The following is a 12,139-nucleotide window of genomic DNA, read 5'->3' as shown; positions in this document are numbered from 1 at the left end:
TCCCGACGAATCTTGACAGATCAAAGAAGGCAGTTCCCGTCTTCTGTATTAAAAATGGGCCATCGACCCCCAAGCCAGGATATGTTGTCAAGGCTCGCTGCAATCGGCAAATGCTACCTTTAGCGATCAACTCAGGATGTGAATTTACCATGGTAAACCCAGAACGGTCAAAGGAGTTTACACCATCCCTGGGAAAACTTTAAAATACGTTACGACGGAGGGCCGCAAAATAGAATGCTCCGTCAGACTTCTGACAATACAGCTTATGGATCGCGCAGAAAGAATCCTTGAAGAACTGATTGAAGCAAGGATCTTCCCCACGTTACCACAAAACATTCAGCTGGGAAAAAATTTTCCGAGATTCGAAGAAAACATGCTTCCGATTAACGTCCAGGATCTACCTGAAGCGGAAACAAAAGAAGCCTTTATGGCTACATGATCTCAAGCAATACAGAGATCATTAAGTAATTATAGTGGTCCCAGCTCAGGACCAGAGTTCAATAACGCGCCGACTGTGGTTCTCCATGATTCTGAGCTCTGCGACATGTCATCAGTGACAATGTTTTAAGCTCAGGACAAACGATCCCTCAGACAGAGGTCACCACCCTGCCTCATTTCTCTGCCACAGATCAGTCTGACCCCAACAACAAGGGAATGATTTCAGACACACAACAACCCAAGCTGGAAATCTTGGTTCGGATCATTAATTAGACCGTAACATATCAACCTGCAGTGAACGCCAGACAACCAGATTTGGAGCATTTTCTCAGCTCCAAGCAAACGATCCAACTTTGAATTTTGTAAGGGAGAAAGCATTGCAAGAGTTCGATGTCTCTCTCCCTAAGCAGGTTTTACTCAAAAACATAATTTATTACATATTTTGGACCGATCATCTTGGTAGAACAAACAAGAAGCTTATTGTTCCCAGTGAGTATAGATCACAGATTATCAAGATAGGTCATGACAACGTGATGAGTGGTTATTTAGGCAAGGCTCGGACCACTGACCGCATTCTACGTCGATTTGGGTGGCCCAGAATCTACAAGGACATCGATAGTTACATCAAGTCATGCACAGCTCGTTAAATGACCGCCAGGCACAAACCAAAGGAAAAGGTACCCCTTAGGCCTCTTCCCACCATAACTAAGCCATTCTCGCGAACCACCATGGACATAGTAGGACCCCTACCTAAAAGCTCCACAGGTCATCGGTGGATTAAAGTTATTAATGACAACGGATCTAGATATCCTGAAGCAATACCACTGCAGTCAACAAAATCACCTGTTATTGCAGGTAAAGTTGCCATATTCGTCTCGCGCTATGGAATCCCCGACGAATCTTGACAGATCAAGGAAGTCAGTTCCTGTCTTAAAGAAGCTGTACCATGTACTGAATATAAAGCCGATAAGGACAAGTCCATACCACACGAAGACGGATGGACAAACTGAAAGGTTCAACGGGACTCTAATATGCAAATACGTAGGGACATCAACTAACGACTGGCACAAGTATATACCATTCTTACTATTCGCATATCGAGAAACAACTCATCCTTGTCTGGGCCCATTCGAGGTACTATACGGACGGAATCCTCACGGGGTCCTGGACCTAGTGCAAGAAGAATGGGAAGATAAGATGGGGGAAGATCCAATAATTATCGCACGATATATTCGAAAAATGCATGTGCGATTATCCGAAATATACGATTTTGCCACAGAAAAAAAGCAACTGAAGCAGCAAAAATAAAGCGGTACTACGACCGAGCAAACAAGCCAAGCACCTTGTCCATCGGTGACCAAGTACTACTTTTATCACCAGAAGGAAGTAACAAACTTAATGTCCGTTGGCAAGGACCATTCAAGGTGCTGCGTATTATTTCCCCAGTTGACTACAAAATAGAGCTTGGAGGCTCAAGGAAAAAGAAAGCAATCTATCACATCAACCTCCTAAGGAAGTTTGAGGAAAGAGATGAGAGAGATAGCAATGAAGTTCTCGTCGCAATGGTCGACGAGGAAGAGGAAAACACAGTGGTCATTCAAACCTATAAAAGAGAGGGCCATGAAGTAATGCCGGACATAAACCCTGCCTTGCCACATGAGACGAGGGAAGAAATCCTAAATATATCATGGCCCAGAAGGAAGTTCTGTCAACAAGTCTTGGGACCCCAAACGTAAGACATGAAATTCACGCTGGAGCCCACCACCCCATTCGAATTCCACGGTATCGTGTGCCACAGTCATAGAGGGAAGTGCTGAAACAAGAAACGGATAACATGTTACAAGACGGTCTTATCGAACCTTCACATAGCGAATGGTCGTCCCCCGTAGTTTTCGTGAAAAAAAGGACGGCGAATGGAGGTTTTGCATTAACTATAGGCAAATAAATGCCATAACTAAATTCGACACCTATCCCATGCCGCACATTGATCAAATATTGAAAAACTTCGGGACTGTCCGGTACTTCTCGATTATAGTCCGGTACTGCCAAAAATGATACTGGCAAGTCAAGATGGCAAGTAGTTCGGTCGAGAAAACTACATTCTCGACTCAATTTGGTCACTACCAGTTCCGCTTAATGCCATTTGGGTTGAAAGGCGCACCCACCAGTTTCCAGCGGATGATTGATGAAGTATTGAGAGAATACCGACATGCTTGAGCAAACTTTGATGACATAATCTTTTTCAGTGACACTTTAGCAGAGTACCTGATACACCTGAGCAAAGTAGTAAAACGTCTGAACGAGGCGAACCTAAAAACCAATACCAGGAAGAGTAGGTTTGGCTATACCAAAGTAGAATATTTGGGACACACCATTGGGGAAGAACGATCAGTCCAGTACTGAACGAAGTACAAGCAATCCAAGCTTTTCAGCGCCCAGAAACAAAGAAAGCACTGAGAACCTTCCTTGGAATGACCAATCATATTCTCGGCTCATCAAGAGGTATGCCGGACTAACAAGGGAAATCAGTGCACTAGCGAGGAAACAGGTACCTGACATTTTACCATGGGAGCGTAAACACCAAGTCTTGTTGGAAGAACTGAAATGCAGACTTACATCATGCCCAGCTTTGTATCCTCCTGACTTTTCCAAGACTTTCTTCTTGCAAACAGACGCTTCTGACTTAGCAATTGGAGCTGCACTGTCCAAGTCCTTAAGTGATGGAGAGCATCCAATTTACTACCTGTCGAGAAAACTGCTTGACACAGAGACGCGATATGCGACGATCGAGAAAGAATGTCTTTCAGTGGTTAAAGCCCTTTCACGATTCCGCTACTTCCTGTATGGGCTACATTTTGAGGAAGTAACGAACCACAGCCCCCTGGCATGGCTAAACTCTGTGAAAGGCAGTAACCATCGCCTTGAAAGGTCATTTTGCAGACAATGACATTCAGATAGACGAAACGTTGCGAAGCTTGTCAGCATCACCGAGAACCTTTATATCAACGAAAGACTTTGAAGACCTTCTAGAACTCGAACCAAGCGAAGAGTCAGTCATAAGCAAAGAAGCATCTAGCGTCACCGAAGAACTTCGACCAGTCGCATCAACCATGAATCACACTACCATAACCCGACTTCAGTGGGAAACCTCCAACCCAAGACCTGGAACTAAGGTAAAGATCATACCAATGAAGCCAAAATGTTATGTACCAATTTTAACCTCTAATGGCTTACGTGACCTTTCTCACGGGCTAACGTCACAGAGGAGTGCATGCCGAGTGAAGAGAATGAATCGCTAGTATATAAGCAAGCGTCTGTAAATATTTTGTTAGTTGAATTCTGAATTCTGATTAAAACGGTTCATAATATTGATACTGCCAATCTTCGGTTTGCAATAACATAATCAATAATGTTAGCTGTCTTACCGTCATGCGAATACCAGGTTAGAATATAAGCCATTCTATAACCAAATACTTTATTGGTTATGACTAGATTGTTATACCTACAAAATTGCAGTAGGAAATTAATTTATATACTTATATATAAATGTTTTTTTCGGAAATGAGAAGGTTTTTGCTTGTAAGATGACTCCCATAATTGTGGATTCCCTGTGGCGGGAGGATGTTCTCTCAGGGGGAGAGCAATATGTTCTAATGTTAAGAAAATTTATAAAGGTAAAAGTACAATTATGCAAAGGACCAATCTCATGGCTGCTAATTGTGTAAAACATACTGTGCAGGTGGAACTTAGAATATTGCACTGTTTTAAAAGTAGTTGTGTTAAGGTAGTGGCAGCGAGAGGAGAGAAGGTGGCATTAATTTAATTTAAAAAAAAATATTTTCAACTATAAATACTTTCAGAGTAACTAAGAAAATAAAAAAAAAACAGCAATGATTACTTTCAGTACCAGCAAGAACTAGAAGATAAAAGCTTTAAGGAGATGAATTCATAAAATGAAACAGACAGAACACAATAACAAGCAAAATGATAAAACAGAGTTAAGACACATTGTCATGCATAACATAAGTACATTGTCGTGTTCTAATGGTATTTTTAGATACATTTCAAATATTAGGAATATTGTTGGCTTTTTATCCCACAGACAATAGGTTACAAAAACGAAATATCAATTACAGCAGATCCCACGTGCTGAATTCACGTTATGCAGATAGGTGTCAGCATCCACGCCAAGGCGGATGCATTATACGCCCTAAGAAAGGAAACGGGATTGGAGCCAATGGAAGAGTGGAGTCATAATCAACCATAGAGAAGTTCAGCGCTACCAACGGATATCTGTCTATTTATCCTTATCTTTACAAAAGTAATATTCTATCAACAACATTTCACAGTGTAAACAAAATGCTCTAAAGAAAATTAATTTTTCTTGGAAAAAATGTTAGCTGTTTATGTATAAGGTCCATAGTTTTTCTTTAGTCATATAAATTAACTATATAAGTTCATTTGAAATCAAATGTCCGACTAGGTTCTGGAGAATGGGCTCCCATTTAGGCAGTCAGTCAAGTCTGTAGAAGCCCCAAATACAAAGAAACTATACGGCACCTAACCGAGAAATCCTATACATTGGTAAGTAAGTTTGAGGAAGAGTTCAGGATTTGGCCTGAGAGGCAAGAAATGTAAATATGAAATGACATAAAATACTATACATTGATAAGGAAGTTTTAGGAAGAGTTGAAGGTCTTGGCCTCAGAGGCAAGAAATGTAAACATGAAATGAAATGAAATGGTATACATTGGTAAGGAAGTTTAAGGAAGAGTTGGGGGTCAGCCCGAGAGGAAAGAAATGTAAATGTCTTTATATAAAAACAAATTTTGGTAACATACATAAAACCGATGCTATTACAAAAATAAAGCATAAATTGTAATAAAGTTCACCTGTTGCTTTCGCGCTGTGTAGAAAAGCGCCAATATCCAAGCTAGGCCAGCAGCATTCATCAAACGCCACAGTATAGGAAACACAATTGGAGTCAATGGAAGAGTAGCCGCCACTGGCTGCATCAAAAACAAATCTATCCAACTGCATGTCCCAATGGATTTACTAATATAAAAGTACCTCGCCAAATTGACTACGTAAAGAATCGCCTAAAAGGAATAAACCTGAGCTATCTAAGAGCTTTGAAGCGTCAAAGTTCTCGAGCTTTTCAAATTAGAATATTGATAATCTACCTCAAATGTATCCCAATTCATTTGTGGTTATTATTAGAAAAACCTATGCACTTGACATACCAGACTCCATATACATATATATATATATATATATATATATATATATATATATATATATATATATATATATATATATATATATATATATATATATGTATAAGTTTTTCTAATAATAACCAGAAATGAATTGGGATACATTTGAGGTAGATTATCAATATTCTAATTTGAAAAGCTCGAGATATATATATATATATATATATATATATATATATATATATATATATATATATATATATATATATATATATATATATGTATAAGTTTTTCTAATAATAACCAGAAATGAATTGGGATACATTTGAGGTAGATTATCAATATTCTAATTTGAAAAGCTCGAGATATATATATATATATATATATATATATATATATATATATATATATATATATATATATAAATTGAGAGATCTTCTCCAATTCCTAGAATTGGTCTTTCTCTCTGGGTATTTTCACCAGCCCCGTCTTTTCTCGCGTACATTGGCGCGCCATCTATATCACCAATTTCATATAGCGCCATCTTTGTTCCCACATCATTAAGGTGCTGATTTTTTACTAGAAACAAGCAGAAGAAGGCAAGGAACCCCCCAGAAGTGCCGTATTGTACCCGCTGGTATTCAGTTACCCGCAAATTACCGGAACAGCTGAGGGGGTCCTTACACTTCTCTTCTTCCTGGGTGATTTCGGTATTCGCTGATGACTATTTGCTCAAACCCCGATCACTCTGATTGAACTTCGCTCTGAGATTTTGCATCTGAATCTGAGCGACCACTGATTTGGCTTAGTGTGTCAGATGTCATTTCATTCCGAAAGAGAAATGACCAGTGTGAAGCCAGAATTGGTTTACAGCCCGATTTTAAACTTCGTCTTCCGAGTAATCAAAGCGGGTAACAAATATGACGAAATAGTGGCGAAGGCAGTACAGTATTTCAAAGCTGATATACTGACTAAGGCAAAGGATTAATTATGGCAGTTAGCCACTATGTCTTCTCATTCTACAGATTGTGTTAAGCCCAAGAACATGGTTTCTGATCTGATAAGAGCCATCCGGACCTGTGACGAGAAGAAAGTAGTCCTCTCCAAGTTTGTAATCTATGAGCCTGACGTGGTACCCATACTCAGGGGAGGTCACAGCCACACTGACTCGCCAGGTCAATGAGCTTCATTCTACTGTGGACGAGCTTATTAACCACCTAAGCTTCTTCAGATCGGCACAAAACAAGGCTAGTGCGACTGTAGGTGCAAATGCAAAAAACCCTCCGGATATAGCAAGACCTTCTTACTCTGTGATTGTCAAACAATCTCCAAAAGGACTCAAAAAGCCCGACAGGTACAAGAAGTATCTTGAGGGCCTTGCTGGTGATTGCTGCACCCATTTAGTGAACCTGAGGCTTCTTAGCTAAGAGTGTCGCGAGATACTTGATGGCAAAGATACAACAAAGTCTCTTGCTAAAGCGCTAAACAGTGCTACAGACACTGATACTCGGCTGAAGACCCCCATTCATTGTGGTATTGTAAGACATGTTCTCGATGAGGTGTCCCCGAACGATCTATGTTCAATGATTAGGAAGTGCATGAAATCCGAGAGAATTCGAAAAACTCGCTCATATAAGTTTGTCTTTGAAAGTAAGGATGATTTACAAGTAGCAATGAACAAACCTATAACTCTGGGCTATGAGCACTTCCGAATATACACGTATCGGTATTTACCAATGAGGTGTTTTCAGTGCCAAGAGTACAGTCACACTGCTAAGACTGTTAAAACGCTATTCGCTGCTCCTGTTGCAGTGGCAATCATGCGAACAATAAAGATAAACTCTGCAATGCTGCACTGAAGTGTGCTCTTTGTAAGTAGAAAGACCTTGAATGTCTTGCAACGACGATTTTTGTCTACAAGAATAATTCCTTTCAGCCGACTCACTTTCCCTATTAAAAGTGAATGACAAAATTCGGCTTACGGGGTGCCTGCTAAGAATTCCGGAAGAGGAAGACATTCCGGCGGACTGGCGATACTAATCCGTTTTCATCTTTCGGCATCAATATTTGTTGAAACCGAGTGTTTTCTTGGCATAAAATTTACAAATCTTATAGTATAATGCTGGTACCTACCAACTGATTATAAGAACTTGGCTTTTAAAAAAAATTTCTCCCGTGCAACAATGAAGCTTGCTAAATCTTTAAGGTAGTGTGCTTACGCATCTCCTCGTGTTATCCTCGCCGGGGACGTGAACTGCGACCTCTCGGTGCCAGATCACTCAAGATCACATATACTTCTGTCTGCTCTGTCCAACCTTTATGTTGTCCCAAATGACCGTTCGTATACGTATATCCATAACTCTGGAGCGACAAGTTCACATGATTTCATGCTCTACTCGAACGGCGTGACTACGAATGGCTCAAGCCATGTTGACCTTAGCATATCAGTATCGGATCGTTTACCAGTCTCCCACTCTTTTGTTATTGACAGTGTTCTCTTTAAAAAAGGTGAAAAGAAACGGAAGTGGGAATTCAAATGTGACTGGAAGAAAATAAATGTTGTACATAAAGCAGAGCTTGATGCCACACTTGGCAAAATTAAGATCCCTTTCCAACCGTGGCGACAATCCTCAGACCTCACCGAGTCGGAGAAAAAAATTCTAATCAACATTTAATGTAATGAAATCACATATGCAATGCCTTGTACTGAGCATTGTGCCGTTCCTGTACGTAAAGTTCGCTCGGGTTCAGAAATATCTGGCTGGTACACAAATCCGGCTTTACAGCAAAGTTACAAATCTTTAAAGTTTTGGCACCAAATATGGAATGTTGCGACCGGCCAAAATCTGGTGCCGTTAATGATATACGGATACACACCAAACGTCGTTTTCCTAAGTGTCTTGCCAATCACAAAGCTAAAATAATTTCTTAGACCACGTTGCTTTTCCATTTACGAAAAATTAAGCAAGAAAAACGGGTTTTAATTTTATTAAAGCAGTGAATAAATAACAACGAATAAACACTTAATACCAAAGAATCCAACCCAAAGAGTCCATTCAATTTATAATTCATAAATTGGTTGATGAACATGTGAGATTTAATTAGGGGTTAAGGGCCGGGGGTTAGGTGACCTTTATTGTTTTCCTCAAGTATAAATATTTTTTGGTAGATTTCCATTGATTTGCGAGGAGACGAATAGTACCCTTATAGGCATTCATTTTTGTCAGTGAATGAAAGTGTTATTTAAGATGTGAGTCAGGGTTGACACCGCTAGTAGGATTTTACTAGATCTAGTAAAAAAAAAATCGGGTAAAATTAGAGGATCTAGTAAATTTCCCGAAATCTTGTGTAAACTAGTAAAAAGCCTATAGTAAGCAAAACTTTTTTTTATTATCCATGAATTCAGGGATAAAAATTACCGTAAACATATGACTATTTCCAATTTTGGCTTTTCTGTTTTATAATTTACAATTTTACTTGTCTATCTCAGAGACAGACAAGTAGTCACCCATTTTCATAAACAGACACTTCACTTCTGGCGTCTAAAGGTCGACAAAATCAGCTTTCTATGTATTAAATCTTACCAAGTAAAAATGAAGCTATAATGACACTTGTATTTGTGATGATCGGGAGTCTATTGGAATCAAAACAAAAGCCAACCACCCAAGGTGATTAGGTGAATCTCCTCAGTTTGAAAATTTTTATTGAGAAAAAAGGAGCAGGTTGAGAGAAATTAAAAGTAAGTAGAAATGTAACATTATATATATATATATATATATATATATATATATATATATATATATATATATATATATATATATATATATATATATATATATATATATACAGGCCTAGGTCAGGGTGGCAACCCTGATGTGAGTTTAATTCCGACTTATTTATTTATACTTCTTTTCTTTTTTTTTCTCTCTCTCTTCGTGTGTTAGTTTTGTTTGTATTTCGATGTATATTATTTCTTCAAGAAAATTTTTTTTATCTTTCTTTTTCCTTTGAGAAATACTCCTGGACGTGGGGCCGAAATATTCGGAGTATTTTTTTTTTTTTAATTAAGTGTTTATTTTGTCGTTATTTATTCACTGCTGTAATAAAATTAAAACCCGTTTTTCTTGCTTAATTTTTCGTTTCACAAAGCTGAGATTATTGACTGCAGGAGCGAGCGTCTTGCAACTAACCCAAACGAAATTTCGAGATTCACTGGGGAAAAAAGTCAAAAGGTTTCGCTTCGGAGCTTCCAAGTGAGAGTGACTGGATCAACTATTTCAACAGCGAATTTTCTCCACCTGATCCAGTGTTAGAAACCCGCTATGAATCACTACTAGTGGATAGTCTAGTTGATACTGAATCATATATTGGTTTTGTAGTTACGGCCTCTGATATTTATAGTGCTGATATCCTCTGATATCTATCATTCACCTTCGAAAACAGTTCTCGTGTGGTTATGATCAATTATTTTTCATTTATTACATGCAAGTGATATGCTGCTGCAGCATCTACATTTGTTTTACCAAATCATTTTTAATTCTGGTATTGTCCCCGATTTTTTTTTGTGTTGTTTCATTGACTCCTGTTCCGAAAAAAGATAAAGATAGCCGGCAATGTTGTTCCTATAGGCCTATAACAGTTTCTTTTGTTCTGTGTAAATTGCTGGAGTTACTAGTGATTAAGGGCATAAATAAGGCTTGTTCAACTCTACATAAGGCTTGTTCAGCGATGAAGTCTCAATCGTTCAGTTGTGCGGGTATTTAAAAATCTGTATGCGAGATTATGACTTGTCGTGAAAGTACCTATTCGTCATGGTTATGTAGTGTGTAAAGCCGTAATTCTAGTTTGGAAAGGAATCCGCCAGGGTGGTCTAACTTCGCCACCATTATAATAGTGTTCGAGACACTTTTTTTTTGCTAGACTTTAGAACTGCAGTATCGTCAGCAGTCAAAGTCACCCAATCAGATTTCTGGGTTTCTCTGGAATATACTTTGTTAGGACTTCTTAGGGTTAATCTACCAATAAGAATATCAGTGAGTATAAAAGCAGCCTTGCACCATTAAAGGGTATTAGTCTGGCATATTATTCTCGAAAAAGTTTCGTGCAGTATGATATTTTACTAACACCAAGATTTAGCCAGCTAACACTAATCCAACCGAAATTTTTCATTGAATTTTCAGCCAATCAGAAAATTCTATGAAAAACCTGATTGGCTCAAATTAGCGCAGTGTTAGTACAATCTAACAGCGAATGCCCCTGTAGAATTTTTAGTTAAAGACAGATAATTAAAGGACTTTCAAATTAAAGAAATTAAAATTAAAGGTTACATTAGGTTTTAAAATGCCTAAAGTTATTACTAATAATAAATATATACAAACTAAAAAATCCTATTAAATAAGCTTAAATACTTTAAAAAAGTATCCAAAAATGTAAAAAAAAAATAGGGATTGAAATCTTGAATCTAATAACTCCATAGCCATAGAACGGAGAACATTTTTGTTGAAATTTTCTTCAAACACAGTAAGTGCACTAAATTTCTATAAGCTAGGAGATACAGACTATAACACAGACCATTGAAGCCAATTAGTAACAACATTTTAAAACAATTTCTTAAATTACTATTCGAAACAGCTGTTCTTGCAGAATCAAAAACTATGAACACTGAACTGAACGTCAACAGATAAAGGACCTGAACTTTTTAATAGACTTCTGAAAATCACCTTAATCAATCAAATTTAGAAGTAGAAAACAAAAGCCGCGAAGGGACAATGTTACCCCTAGCAGTATTACCACCTTCAAGCAAAGATCATTCTTGTGGGAAAAAAAAACATAAAAAAAAATCTTCAATAAAAAAAAAAAAATACGTTTTCAATTCAGCATATCCATTTCCTATAAATTTCTGCGGCTTTGATCTTGGACGAAGAGAATAGACCACTGTCATCTACTGGTTCAAGCATTTTACTCACTCCTGGCTCAATAGTTTTTGCAGAAAGATTTCATCACTTATTCTTAAGAGCAGATTTCGGCTGCATTACAGCTTGTGCTGCCGGTGGGGATTCAGATGCCTTGTCAAAGTCACTACAGACAATTAAAAGGCACAGTGCTAATTTCTCAGTCAGGAAAAATGTCAACAGGAACGGCGCAGAAAATATAAAATAACAGCATTTCAACATATTCAACTTCAGCTTGACTATGATTCCACATTTTAAATACCCATTTAAAATTTTGAACACCAGTACTAATAGCATCAAATTCTAACCAACCCAGTTGGATTCAGAGACCCTTGGACTCCATCGACCCTTAGGTTAAGGGTCAATTGATAAGTCTGGCCCTATTTAAATTAAGTTTTAGCTTCTTAGACCGTGTTATTATAAAATGTATCATGTCATCCATTGTAATTTCGTATAGATTCCGGAACTAGCAAAAATTTTGTGTAGTTCCGCAAATAGAAATAGCATTATTTCTTTTACTTAAAACTCTAAAGT

The 12,139-nt window shown here is 38.0% G+C and overlaps 1 protein-coding gene across 1 annotated transcript in view; it reads right to left on the bottom strand.

The window, feature by feature from the left end:
• The window catches only part of l(2)k05819 (transmembrane protein 94-like protein l(2)k05819), a 259,706-nt gene that overhangs the window by 96,875 nt on the left and 150,692 nt on the right, over positions 1 to 12,139 (bottom strand). The window contains exon 7 of the mRNA XM_089102832.1: positions 5,331 to 5,537. Within this exon, the coding sequence (XP_088958958.1) occupies positions 5,331 to 5,537 (207 nt within the window). The remainder of the gene's footprint in view (positions 1 to 5,330; positions 5,538 to 12,139) is intronic.

This window comes from Artemia sp. Qi Xiang Cuo, chromosome 17 (genome assembly GCF_049724085.1).
Source record: "Artemia sp. Qi Xiang Cuo chromosome 17, ASM4972408v1, whole genome shotgun sequence".
NCBI lineage: Eukaryota > Metazoa > Arthropoda > Branchiopoda > Anostraca > Artemiidae > Artemia > Artemia sp. Qi Xiang Cuo.
The sequence above is the reverse complement of the archived record's forward strand: the minus strand, read 5'-3'. Positions and strand labels throughout refer to the sequence as shown.